General features: G+C 48.1%; 1 protein-coding gene across 4 annotated transcripts in view; it reads left to right on the top strand.

The window, feature by feature from the left end:
- ITPR2 (inositol 1,4,5-trisphosphate receptor type 2) overlaps nucleotides 1-14,352 on the top strand; it is a 490,021-nt gene that overhangs the window by 177,847 nt on the left and 297,822 nt on the right. For all 4 annotated transcript variants that reach the window (XM_063929104.1, XM_063929105.1, XM_063929106.1 and 1 more), the window contains 5 exons: nucleotides 1,204-1,391; nucleotides 2,539-2,677; nucleotides 2,809-2,866; nucleotides 8,919-9,084; nucleotides 9,985-10,161. In XM_063929104.1, coding sequence (XP_063785174.1) covers nucleotides 1,204-1,391; nucleotides 2,539-2,677; nucleotides 2,809-2,866; nucleotides 8,919-9,084; nucleotides 9,985-10,161 — 728 coding nt within the window. The remainder of the gene's footprint in view (nucleotides 1-1,203; nucleotides 1,392-2,538; nucleotides 2,678-2,808; nucleotides 2,867-8,918; nucleotides 9,085-9,984; nucleotides 10,162-14,352) is intronic.

The following is a 14,352-nucleotide window of genomic DNA, read 5'->3' as shown; positions in this document are numbered from 1 at the left end:
AGAAGACCTTGTCTAACACTTATAAATATCACAGTATTAATACAATAACTTATTATGGGATACTTTGGGCTACTTGACGTTCCTTTGCTTGTTTGCGCCTAGCAGAGGAGACTCTATACAGCATATTAGACACGGTTTTATAGCTTTCCTCTTTTCCAGCTCCTTTATTCCTTTTCAGACTGATATTGTATAATGCCATACATATGACTTTCCTCATAACTGTTAACATACATGTCACAAGGTTGACAGGAGAACTCTGTGATAAAGGAATTGTGAGGAAGAGAAGGTAAACAATGACAACTGTACAGAATGGTGAGCTCTGCCAGCAGACCAAGGGGCATATTCAATTACCTGCACCGACTACGGGTGTAAAAGTCTCGCCGGGGGGCCTCCGGCAGGCGAATCAAAATCCCCGATAACAGCCCCGTTTTCATCCGAAAACGGGGCTATTTCCCCTCAAAACACACAGTTTTCACTGAACCTGTGTATTTTCAGGTGAAAATTTACTTTTTAACGGACGGTCAAATCGAATGGGCCGGCCGCAAAACCCGAAGAAATATTGGGAGTTTTTACTCCCATGTCTCTTCGGGGGCTTATTGAAAACCGCGCTTTGCCTGCACCAAAATATAAACCAGTGAAGTTCTATAATTACAAAGATATTTTTATACAGTCTTCATTTAACATTAACATACAAAGAAGATAAATATACTGTATGCTCGGAGTCTTTAATGGTAACCGGTCGGGAGATCTGACTGACGCAGCATTGTGTATATGATGGTCCGGTCCCGCCGCATCGTGTATATGGGTTGCTGTTGGTCACGTGATGGCCCGGTCCCGTAGCGTCGTGCACATGGCCTGTTATTGGTCACCTGATAAACGCTATGTTCCGTTTTCCCGTTGTGCTATTCTTCTGCTCCTATGTAGATATATCATAGTTTTCTCTTGAGTTAAAAGGAAAATCTATCTTACTTAAGGAAAGGCTTCTTTTGGGCTATATTGAAATGCTGGATTATAAGGTCTTCCTGACACCAGTGAGGACATTAATGACCTGAATGAGGAATGTGTGTCTAGTGAATAGCCTTGGATGGGCCGGTAGCAGCAGGAGGGCAGACATGGGCCTCTATGGCAGCCGGTTCTGTGTTCTCACTGCCAGGCCCTCGCAGGCATATCCCGAGTTACTGACATTATCTGTCACTGTTCCAGGTAACAACGTCATGCGGACCATTCACGGCGTGGGTGAGATGATGACGCAGATGGTTCTTAGCCGGGGGTCCATCCTGCCCATGGCGGTGCCAGATGTACAGCAAGGCCTGCACTCCAGCAAACCAACCACCGACAATGAAGATATCACCGTCATGGACACCAAACTGAAAATCATTGAGATTTTGCAGGTAGAGAATTGCAACCGTGTGATATATAAAGGCGGTGGTTATAAAAGTGGTGGAACTTTATCGCCGTTGCCAGGGTCTCCAACCCTACAGATCCAGGTATTCTGTAGGCACCCTCACCACCCCTGTCAGCGCACCTCTTTACCCACCAACCTGGTGCCAGGTGGTGGACACTCCTGTTGCCTCTGGGAGTTGCGCCACTGCCTCATAATACAGCTCAGCGTAGCATATAGATCACCGTCCTACTATAAGGAACCTATTGTGACACTGTTCTCACACTTATTTTGTACAGAGCCGCCACATTGCTCTAGTAAAGTAAGAATCTCACTGCTTTTCATTCTCACTATACACAGCACATACTTGTCGGCTCACAAGTAGATAGGTTAGGTGAAGCTTTAATACGGGGTTGTTTTTCCACCAGAAAGCAGCATGATATTTGACTTCATGAATCATCATTTATGAGATTGCAGGTTATACATTTCTTAGTTACCGGTGGCACTTTGTGCGCACATAGCTACGAATCACATTCTGTCATTTTCTAGAATGTAATAGAGAGATAAAATAGAGAATATAAAATATAAAATTTTAATTACCTGTGATCTGGCGGTCCTATCGTGATGCCCCTGACGGTTCTGATTAGCAGATTCTGTAAGAGGTCACGAGACTTTGACATCCCTGACCAAGGCCGACACTGCTGGAGAATGTGTTACATTGGGGGGACCGGTTTAATCAGTGGTGCACAACTAAATAACACTTGACATTTTATGATGTTTAAAGGGGTCTCAGTACAGGCTTTGGGTGCGGGCGATCGCTGGGTCCTCCCTACAGTTACCTGAATCCAGTTCTGCGCCACATAATCCTTCTCACCGTCCTACTGTGAGGACGGATTTCATAGAACAAGCTGTTTTTCTGCCTCATAAAACTGATTGCTGCCAATGTATGGAGGGGGGGTATTCATTGATTAGCAAGGGGATATCCAAAGCGGCCATCCCCTTTCATTATGCCCAATTATGAGTGGACTTTGCTTCTAAAGTCCAAAAGGACTTATCCAGATCGTTATCTAAATCTGTTTTTTATATATGTTTTTCTGGTTTGTAACCTTGGAAACTTGTTGTTTTTACGCTTTGTGTGGTGATTTTGTGTCCCGCAGTTTATACTCAGCGTGAGGCTGGATTACAGAATATCCTACATGCTGTCCATCTACAAGAAGGAATTCGGGGATAATGGTGCCAGTGTGGAGACCTCCACAGCATCTACGGTCTCTCCCCCCGACACGCCCACAATGTCCGGTGAGTTGCGTGCTTGGGATATGTGTAACAGGGTTTGGGGCTGTAGCTGTAGCCTGAACTAGGGATTGGAGGGCTGGATTCCAGTTTACATTGTCCTAAAGTTGTTCTAACAAATATTTTCTCCTTTAAAGCCGTTGTTCCGGATATTGATGAAATTGCCGCCAGAGCGGAAACTATGTTTGCCGGATGGTGAGTTTATTCGCCATTAGACGTTATTTCAAAGCTTCAAAGTGGCTGTACTAATAATCTATCATCAGTGTATCCTGCATATTAATTACCTAATCTCCTCTGCTGTCTTGGGACGACGGGTGTACGTCAGGCTGAGATGGGGAATACAGGGGGGGGGGGGGGGCGGCCGGTTACAGTGATTGGCTTGCAGTGCTCTGCGTGCTACATCCGGCTTTAGCTAAGTGATCTTGTTTTGTAAGGGAAGAGTATATGATATTCACAGGAATAAAGCCAATTAATTCATGTAGTTCTTATAATGTGATATGTGGTCATGTGATATAAATGATGTCATCTGCTTACATTCCTGTCATATATATTTCTCTGACGTCCTAGTGGATGCTGGGACTCCGTAAGGACCATGGGGAATAGCGGCTCCGCAGGAGACAGGGCACAAAATAAAAGCTTAAGGATCAGGTGGTGTGCACTGGCTCCTCCCCCTATGACCCTCCTCCAAGCCTCAGTTAGATTTTTGTGCCCGGCCGAGAAGGGTGCAATCTAGGTGGCTCTCCTGAGCTGCTTAGAATAAAAGTTTAGTAAGGTTTTTTTATTTTCAGTGAGTCCTGCTGGCAACAGGCTCACTGCATCGTGGGACTAAGGGGAGAAGAAACGGACTCACCTGAGTGCAGAGTGGATCGGGTTTCTTAGGCTACTGGACACTAGCTCCAGAGGGACGATCACAGGTTCAGCCTGGATGGGTCACCGGAGCCGCGCCGCCGTCCCCCTTACAGAGCCAGAAGAGACGAAGAGGTCCGGTGAAATCGGCGGCAGAAGACATCCTGTCTTCAGACTAAGGTAGCGCACAGCACCGCAGCTGTGCGCCATTGCTCTCAGCACACTTCACACTCCGGTCACTGAGGGTGCAGGGCGCTGGGGGGGGAGCGCCCTGAGACGCAATATAACAGAATACCTTAGGTGGCAAAACAGAATACATCACATATAGCTCCTGGGCTATATGGATGTATTTTAATCCCCTGCCATTTTACACAAAAAAGCGGGAGATAAGGACGTCGTGAAGGGGCGGAGCCTATCTCCTCAGCACACAAGCGCCATTTTCCCTCACAGCTCCGCTGGAAGGACGGCTCCCTGACTCTCCCCTGCAGTCCTGCTTCAGAATCAGGGTAAAAAAGAGAAGGGGGGGCATTTTTGGCAGCAAATAACGATAATAACAGCAGCTATAAGGGAATAACACTTATATAAGGTTATCCCTGTATATATATATATATATAGCGCTGGGTGTGTGCTGGCAGACTCTCCCTCTGTCTCTCCAAAGGGCTAAGTGGGGTCCTGTCCTCTATCAGAGCATTCCCGGTGTGTGTGCTGTGTGTCGGTACGCGTGTGTCGACATGTATGAGGAGGAAAATTATGTGGAGGCGGAGCAGTTGCCTGTGTTGGTGATGTCACCCCCTAGGGAGTCGACACCTGACTGGATGATTGTATTTAAACAATTAAGTGATAATGTCAGCAATTTGCAAAAAACTGTTGACGACATGAGACAGCCGGCAAATCAATTAGTGCCTGTCCAGGCGTCTCAGACACCGTCAGGGGAGCTAAAACGCCCGTTACCTCAGTGGGTCGACACAGACCCTGACACAGATACTGAGTCTAGTGTCGACGGTGACGAGACAAACGTAATGTCCAGTAGGGCCACACGTTACATGATCACGGCAATGAAAGAGGCATTGAATCTTTCTGACACTACAAGTACCACAAAGAAGGGTATTATGTGGGGTGAGAAAAAACTACCAATATTTTTTCCTGAGTCAGAGGAAATAAATGAGGTGTGTGAAAAAGCGTGGGTTTCCCCCGATAAAAAACAGCTAATTTCTAAAAAATTATTAGCATTATATCCTTTCCCGCCAGAGGTTAGGGCGCGTTGGGAAACACCCCCTAGGGTAGATAAGGCGCTCACACGTTTATCAAAACAAGTAGCGTTACCGTCTCCTGATACGGCTACCCTCAAAGAACCAGCTGATAGAAGGCTGGAAAATATCCTAAAAAGTATATACACACATACTGGTGTTATACTGCGACCAGCAATCGCCTCAGCCTGGATGTGCAGTGCTGGAGTCGCATGGTCGGATTCCCTGACCGAGAATATTGATACCCTGGATAGGGACAATATTTTGTTAACTATAGAACATTTAAAAAATGCATTACTATATATGCGTGATGCACAGAGGGATATTTGCACCCTGGCATCAAGAGTAAGTGCTATGTCCATCTCTGCCAGAAGAGCATTATGGACGCGACAGTGGTCAGGGGATGCGGATTCCAAACGGCACATGGAAGTATTGCCGTATAAAGGGGAGGAGTTATTTGGGGCTGGTCTATCGGACCTGGTGGCCACGGCAACGGCTGGAAAATCCACCTTTTTACCCCAGGTCACTCCACATCAGCAGAAAAAGACACCATCTTTTCAAACTCAGTCCTTTCGTTCCCATAAGTACAAGCGAGCAAAAGGCCACTCTTTTCTGCCCCGGGGCAGAGGAAGAGGAAAAAGACTGCACCATGCAGCCGCTTCACAGGAGCAGAAGCCCTCCCCTGCTTCTGCCAAGTCTTCAGCATGACGCTGGGGCTTTACAAGCAGACTCAGATATGGTGGGGGCCTGTCTCAAGAATTTCAACGCGCAGTGGGCTCACTCGCAAGTGGATCCCTGGATTCTACAGGTAGTATCGCAGGGGTACAAACTGAAATTCGAGGCGTTTCCCCCTCGTCGTTTCCTGAAGTCTGCTTTACCAAAGTCTCCCTCCGACAGGGAGGCAGTTTTGGAAGCCATTCACAAGCTGTATTCCCAGCAGGTGATAATCAAGGTACCCCTCCTGCAACAAGGAAAGGGGTATTATTCCACGCTGTTTGTGGTACCGAAGCCGGACGGCTCGGTGAGACCAATTTTAAATCTGAAATCCTTGAACACTTACATAAAAAGGTTCAAATTCAAGATGGAGTCACTCAGAGCAGTGATAGCAAACCTGGAAGAAGGGGACTATATGGTGTCTCTGGACATCAAAGATGCTTATCTCCACGTCCCGATATACCCTTCTCACCAAGGGTACCTCAGGTTTGTAGTACAAAACTGTCATTATCAGTTTCAGACGCTGCCGTTTGGATTGTCCACGGCACCTCGGGTCTTTACCAAGGTAATGGCCGAAATGATGATTCTTCTACGAAGAAAAGGCATTTTAATTATCCCTTACTTGGACGATCTCCTGATAAGGGCAAGATCCAGGGAACAGTTAGAAGTCGGAGTAGCACTATCTCAGGTAGTGTTACGTCAGCACGGGTGGATTCTAAATATTCCAAAATCGCAGCTGATTCCAACGACACGTCTACTGTTCCTAGGAATGATTCTGGACACAGTCCAGAAGAAGGTGTTTCTCCCGGAGGAGAAGGCCAGGGAGTTATCCGAGCTAGTCAGGAACCTCCTAAAACCAGGACAGGTCTCAGTGCATCAGTGCACGAGGGTCCTGGGGAAAATGGTGGCTTCTTACGAAGCGATTCCATTCGGAAGATTCCATGCAAGAACATTTCAGTGGGATCTACTGGACAAATGGTCCGGATCGCATCTGCAGATGCATCAGCGGATAACCCTGTCGCCAAGGACAAGGGTGTCTCTCCTGTGGTGGCTGCAGAGTGCTCATCTACTAGAGGGCCGCAGATTTGGCATTCAGGATTGGATCCTGGTAACCACGGATGCCAGCCTGAGAGGCTGGGGAGCAGTCACACAGGGAAGGAATTTCCAGGGCCTGTGGTCAAGCTTGGAAACGTCTCTTCATATAAACATTCTGGAACTAAGGGCCATTTACAATGCCCTAAGTCAAGCAAAACCTCTGCTTCAGGGTCAGGCGGTGTTGATCCAATCGGACAACATCACGTCAGTCGCCCACGTAAACAGACAGGGCGGCACGAGAAGCAGGAGGGCAATGGCAGAAGCTGCAAGGATTCTTCGCTGGGCGGAAAATCATGTGATAGCACTGTCAGCAGTATTCATTCCGGGAGTGGACAACTGGGAAGCAGACTTCCTCAGCAGACACGACCTTCACCCGGGAGAGGGGGGACTTCACCCAGAAGTCTTCCACCTGATTGTAAACCGTTGGGAAAAACCAAAGGTGGACATGATGGCGTCACGTCTAAACAAAAAACTGGACAGATATTGCGCCAGGTCAAGGGACCCTCAGGCAATAGCAGTGGACGCTCTGGTAACGCCGTGGGTGTACCAGTCAGTGTATGTGTTCCCTCCTCTGCCTCTCATACCAAAAGTACTGAGAATCATAAGAAGGAGAGGAGTAAGAACTATACTCGTGGTTCCGGATTGGCCAAGACGGACTTGGTACCCGGAACTTCAAGAGATGCTCACGGACGAACCGTGGCCTCTACCTCTAAGAAAGGACCTGCTACTGCAGGGGCCTTGTCTGTTCCAGGACTTACCGCGGCTGCGTTTGACGGCATGGCGGTTGAACGCCGGATCCTGAGGGAAAAAGGCATTCCAGAAGAAGTCATCCCTACTCTGGTCAAAGCCAGGAAGGACGTAACCGCAAAACATTATCACCGCATTTGGCGTAAATATGTTGCGTGGTGTGAGGCCAAGAAGGCCCCTACAGAGGAATTTCAACTGGGTCGTTTCCTTCATTTCCTGCAAACAGGACTGTCTATGGGCCTAAAATTAGGGTCCATTAAGGTTCAAATTTCGGCCCTGTCGATTTTCTTCCAAAAAGAACTGGCTTCAGTACCTGAAGTTCAGACATTTGTAAAAAGGGGTGCTGCACATACAGCCTCCTTTTGTGCCTCCAGTGGCACCTTGGGATCTCAATGTGGTGTTGAGTTTTCTAAAGTCACATTGGTTTGAACCACTTTCCACTGTGGACTTAAAATATCTCACATGGAAGGTGACGATGCTGTTAGCCTTGGCTTCAGCCAGGCGTGTGTCAGAATTGGCGGCTTTATCATATAAAAGCCCTTACTTAATTTTTCATTCTGACAGGGCGGAATTGAGGACTCGTCCTCAATTTCTACCTAAGGTGGTTTCTGTATTTCACATGAACCAACCTATTGTGGTACCTGCGGCTACCAGGGACTTAGAGGACTCTAAGTTGCTTGACGTTGTCAGGGCCTTGAAAATATATGTTTCCAGGACGGCTGGAGTCAGAAAATCTGACTCGCTGTTTATCCTGTATGCACCCAACAAGCTGGGTGCTCCTGCTTCTAAGCAGACGATTGCTCGTTGGATTTGTAGTACAATTCAGCTTGCACATTCTGTGGCAGGATTGCCACAGCCAAAATCAGTAAAAGCCCATTCCACAAGGAAAGTGGGCTCATCTTGGGCGGCTGCCCGAGGGGTCTCGGCTTTACAACTTTGCCGAGCAGCTACTTGGTCAGGGGCAAACACGTTTGCTAAATTCTACAAATTTGATACCCTGGCTGAGGAGGACCTGGAGTTCTCTCATTCGGTGCTGCAGAGTCATCCGCATTCTCCCGCCCGTTTGGGAGCTTTGGTATAATCCCCATGGTCCTTACGGAGTCCCAGCATCCACTAGGACGTCAGAGAAAATAAGATTTTACTTACCGATAAATCTATTTCTCGTAGTCCGTAGTGGATGCTGGGCGCCCATCCCTAGTGCGGATTGTCTGCAATACTTGTATATAGTTATTGTTACAAAAATTCGGGTTATTATTGTTGTGAGCCATCTTTTCAGAGGCTCCCTTGCGTTTATCATACTGTTAACTGGGTTCAGATCACAAGTTGTACGGTGTGATTGGTGTGGCTGGTATGAGTCTTACCCGGGATTCAATATCCTTCCTTATTATGTACGCTCGTCCGGGCACAGTATCCTAACTGAGGCTTGGAGGAGGGTCATAGGGGGAGGAGCCAGTGCACACCACCTGATCCTTAAGCTTTTATTTTGTGCCCTGTCTCCTGCGGAGCCGCTATTCCCCATGGTCCTTACGGAGTCCCAGCATCCACTACGGACTACGAGAAATAGATTTATCGGTAAGTAAAATCTTATTTTTTTTAAGTAAAGAGAAGAACCCTGTGGAACTGGATGATGAAGGCGGCAGAACCTTCCTGCGAGTCCTTATTCATCTCATTATGCACGATTACCCTCCGCTGCTCTCCGGGGCCCTTCAGCTGCTTTTCAAACACTTCAGCCAGAGAGCAGAGGTCCTGCAGGCCTTCAGACAGGTACAAGCAGCTCCCGCCATTTTGTCAGTGCCTGTGTAGCTACAGCCATTTTGTCAGTGTCTGTGCAGCTCCCACCAGCTTGTCAGCGTTTTTTCAGCTTCTGCCATTTTGTCAGAATTTATGTAGCGCCCACTATTTTGTCAGTGTCTATGTAGCTCCCTCCATTTTGTCAGTGTCTGTGCAGCTCCTACCAATTTGCCAGCATCTCTGCCGTTCCCGCCATTTTATCAGTGTCTGTGTAGTGCCCAGTCATTTTCTCAGTGCAGACATGCAGAGAATACACCTCATCAAATCACTGGGAATCTGTGAAATCACAATGGCCTATGCTTCCTGGTTCCGCCCACAAGATGGCAGCCTCCGCAGGGTTTAAGTGACAGGGGCTCTTTTTTAAGTAACAGCAGCCAGAAATATCCCTGTAACAATCACATATTTTTACAGAATAATAATAGTAAAATGAAAGGAAAGAGGAAGATATAAGGAGATTGGAGGTAATCTGTACAGCTCTCCACAAATTGAGCTTCCTCTGGCTATTTATCTCTACACTAAGTATCCCTCTCCCATGACGCACAAGTGTGTTGTTGCCTGAGGACGCACAAGTAGATGGATTCATGCGTCTAACCCCCCCACCCCCGCTCTCCGTCACTCCTCCCACCAGAAGAAGGGCGACACCTTAACCCGGAAGTACACACATCTTCCTGTAGAAAGAGGCGCATGTTACAAAACAGTGTTTGCACCGTGCCTGCATAAACAACTTTCCATATTGGCGGTTGGGTTGTACAGTTCTCTACCAGGCATTTGGCCAGATACTGTCCACTCATCATGATACACTTTATTCGGTGTTTGCAAGACAGGCGTGAGATCTTTAAGTATTAATCCTGGCTTGTTCTGTCCCATGTGTAGGTTCAGTTACTGGTGTCAAATCAGGATGTTGACAACTACAAGCAGATCAAGGCTGACCTGGACCAATTACGGCTGACGGTGGAGAAGTCTGAACTTTGGGTTGAAAAGAGCAATAGTTATGAGAATGAAGAACTTGGAGACGGGCAGGCCAAGGATGGTAAAGAGCAGATTAATGAGGTAAATTAAACATCTCTGCGCTTCGGGCTTCCGTTTCATTTACCGACTGATTAAACAAAGGTCTGAAAATGGCAAATCAAATCCCCGGCACACCCCCTGCTTGAGCACTTAGCAGCGCAGGAACCTGACAGCGCAAAAAGGGCTGCGGAATAGGAACACTGAGTGCTGTACTGTACAATGGTTAAAGTGCGGGGCCAGTAAATGCCACAACTCTGCTCTCGTCATATGCAACACGGACGTAAACACGCTCTGTCTATGTTTTGCTATGCTGTCTATGTATAGTACATGTATGTATTTTAAGTGTGATCTTTTAACGGACACTAAAGCCTAAATAAAACTTTTTAAGTTGCTGCCTCTTTGTCCCCAAACGTCAACCGATCTTGTGCTCCCTCTTGTGCAGCAGCAGGACCCTGCCAGACCCTCATGCCTTTTATGCTTGAGAGTACGCAACAGATATCAGAGTGCTGCAGGCTCTCGCAGCGTGGCTGTCCTGCACTCTCCCTCCCTGATGGTACAGAGCCTGCAGGAAAGCCGCTGTTTCATGGTGACCGCTGTGTGGAGATACAATGTTCCCCTGGCAGAGATTCTCAGTGAGGCAGGAAGGCACATAGAGGGGTTAGTAATACCTGTCACGAAGGCTTTAGGAATTGCAGATGTCTTGCTGGAGAGATTCAAGTCACTGACTCAGGGTCTAGAACTGTATCTAGTGTCAAATTTATAAGTGCTTTTGTAGATAGGAGCAGGTCTGACATTTACGGAAAGGTAAGACAGTATAGTGTACTTCTAGCAGAGAAAATCATAAAAGTATATTTCTGGGTTTAGTTCCTGTTTAACATTAAGGCTTCCATGTTATTTGAAGGAAGAAAAAAATCCTTGTGAGCAGTGTGACATGTTCCCATGACACTGCGCTCTGCAGCTCCGCACAAAGTATAATGTCAGATACACTTCTCAGGCTGGAACCTTGCCTTCACATGATAGAGATGTCACACAGTGAAGGGTCCGGGGACAGAACCCAGCTGCCATCTTGCCTGCTCTTTAATTAGGACTTCGGAGACCGTGAACGAGGGATGATGAATAACCAGTTCTGTGTCACAACGTGATGGAAAACCTCTGGGTGTTTGTTGCAGAGCAGAATCTCCTGCCTGCTCTTATAATGGCAGATGTCCTTCGCGCCGAAGCAGAATGTCAGCCGGCTTCGCTTTCAGATTGTATGCTCCCGGGGGGACAGTGCATCACCCGCCTGTAGTCAGATACTTGTCATGTATATTTGTGGGCCTTATTCAGATTAAGTCGCATGTGTGAGTTGAGACTTTTTTCAGTTTTACTTTCTTATTGCAGCGTGCGTATCACAGACTGCGTCCTTTTTAGGTTTCGTTTCTGACTTGAGACTCTGTGCAGCAAGGGTGGCTGAGACCGGGGCTGGAATGTGCTAGGAATAGCGGGAAGGGGCGTGAATGCGACTGCAATAGGCGCGCAGTTACAAAAAAAGTACAGTAAGGGTGCGGTGTGTGCACGTATTCACAGATTGAGCCTGATTCAGATGTGGTTGGAGGAGGCATCGCCTCTCCTTAATTGGAAACAGTAGCGATGCTCGGATATGGTAATGCAGCAGGAGGTGTCTGGTATAAGTAGACGCCTCCTGCAGGCATGTGTGATCCAGTACTGTGTCCTAGGATCACTAATTGCACCATCGACTGGCTGAGTGACCGATGAGCCACACCTCCAGCCGCAATCCAGTCTCTTGTCACCCAGACAAGGGGGAAGAGTCGCAGCACAGGGAAGACATGCCTCCAGCTCCAAACCAGTCTCATGTCACCCAGCCAAGGAAGAGGGAGTCGCAGCACAGGAAAGACACGCCTCCAGCTGCAATCCAGTCTCATGTCACCCAGACAAAGGGGAGGGAGTTGCAGCACAGGGAAGAAATGCCTCCAGTCTCAATCTAGTCTCATGTCACCCAGACAAGGGGGAGGGAGTCACAGCACAGGGAAGACACGCCTCCAACCGCAATCCAGTCTCATGTCACCCAGACAAGGGGGAGGGAGTCGCAGCACAGGAAAGACACGCCTCCAGCCACAATCCAGTCTCATGTCACCCAGACAAGGGGAGGGAGTCGCAGCTAGAGACTCTCATCTGAGGCTGGCTCTGAATAGGTCGCAGAGATGTACTTTTTTTTCTTGATGATGCATTTTGACAGTCCGGTGCGTCCAGCTCTGACTAAGGCCCTGTATTCGCTACTGAAATGAGACTTCACTTAACCTACAAGTAAACTGTGCAAGGAGGAGGATTGTCCTCTCTCCGCTCATTTAGGAAACAGCCTATGAATTACTCTCTGCGCTCACATGTTATCGTAACCAGATCCCGCACAGGAGATCACCTGGGTCTTCCCAAACATGGTGACGTCTCCCTGCACCAGGTTCTGTTGATAGATCGACAGCCAGTAGGTCAACAGGTACAAAAGGTCGACGTGACAATAGTCGACACACGTTTTTTTTTTTTTTTTCCCCAATCATCCACTTACATATATCACATATCATTTACCATCCACGTGGACTACAATTGGGAGTAGTAACCTATGCCAAGCGCAACGAGTCACCTTGCCCCAAGCTTGGCGAGCGAATTGAGCCCCCGAGGGTACACATTTCCACTAATTTGGTTTAGATATGGTTTAATGTACGAAGTGACACAAAAATAAACTAGTTGACAATTTTTGTGTCGACCATTTCCATATTGACCTTTCTCTTACGTCCTAGAGGATGCTGGGGACTCCAAAAGGACCATGGGGTATAGATGGGATCCACAGGAGCTTGGGCACACTAAAAAGACTTTGACTGGGTGTGAACTGGCTCCTCCCTCTATGCCCCTCCTCCAGACCTCAGTTAGATTCTGTGCCCAGGAGAGACTGGACACACACTACGGGAGCTCTACTGAGTTTCTCTAGAAAGACTTTTGTTAGGTTTTTTATTTTCAGGGAGACCTGCTGGCTACAGGCTCCCTGCATTGTGGGACTGAGGGGAGAGAAGTCAGAACTACTTCTACTTAGTTAAGGGCTCTGCTTCTTAGGCTACTGGACACCATTAGCTCCAGAGGGTTTGATCACTTGGTTCGCCTAGCTGCTTGTTCCCGGAGCCGCGACGTCACCCTCCTCACAGAAGCCAGAAGAAAGAAGCCGGGTGAGTATGTGAAGATCCGAAGACATCAGACGGCAGAAGACTTCAGTAACGAGGTAGCAGCGCAGCGGTAGCGCTGCGCTCCATGCTCCCACACACTTCACCAATGGCACTTGCGGGTGCAGGGCGCTGGGGGGGGGGAGCGCCCTGGGCAGCATGTTACTGGGGTCTTGAGCTGGCAGACAGGCATATTCGGTGCCCGGGCACCGTTTTTTCATACCCCCGCCAGCAGAGCAAGTTTGAATTTTAGCGGGTCTGAAGCGTGCAGGGAAGGGGCTGGGCTTAGCCGCACAGCTCACCAGCGCCATTTTCTCTCATCCACAGCCGCTGCATGAGACGCTGGCCCGGGACCTCCAAGCTCCATTCAAGTATAAGGGAACAAAATGAGGAGGGGGCACAGATATTTGGTGCATGTTTATAATTACGGGCAGCGCTTTCATCATATATTATATTGGTGTGATATATGGGCACTGGGGTGTGAGCTGGCATACTCCCTCTGTGTTTCTCTCTCTCTGGGCTTCCCTGTGGGTCTGTCCCCTGGTTGAGGCAGTGTGTGTGTGTGTGTGTCGGTACTACGTGTCGGCATGTCTGAGGCTGAGTGTTACCCCCCGTTGCTGGGGGCGCAGAAATGGGGCTGGAAATGGCTCTGTCGGCACAGCCGACACCTGATTTGGTTACTATGCTAAGTGCACTTAATGCTAATGTGGCCTCATTGTCCAAGAGGTTGGATAAATCTGAGTCTCAGACACAGGTATGGAGGAAATCCATGGAGGATGCTTTGACTCAGGTGCAGACCCCCTCAGGGTCACAAAAGCGTTCTTTTACCCAGATGGTAGATACGGATACCGACACGGATTCTGATTCCGATGTCGATTTCAATGAGGCTACTTTACACCCAAGACTGGTTAAGAGTATTCAGTACATGATTGTGGCTATTAAGGATGTGTTACGCATTTCTGACGAACCTGCTGTGCAGGAAACAAGGATCTGTTTATTTAAAGGGAAAAGGCCTGAAGTGAAGTCC

The sequence above is a fragment of the Pseudophryne corroboree genome, chromosome 6 (genome assembly GCF_028390025.1).
Source record: "Pseudophryne corroboree isolate aPseCor3 chromosome 6, aPseCor3.hap2, whole genome shotgun sequence".
NCBI classification, from domain to species: Eukaryota; Metazoa; Chordata; class Amphibia; order Anura; family Myobatrachidae; genus Pseudophryne; species Pseudophryne corroboree.
This window is presented reverse-complemented; position numbering and strand designations above follow the sequence as displayed.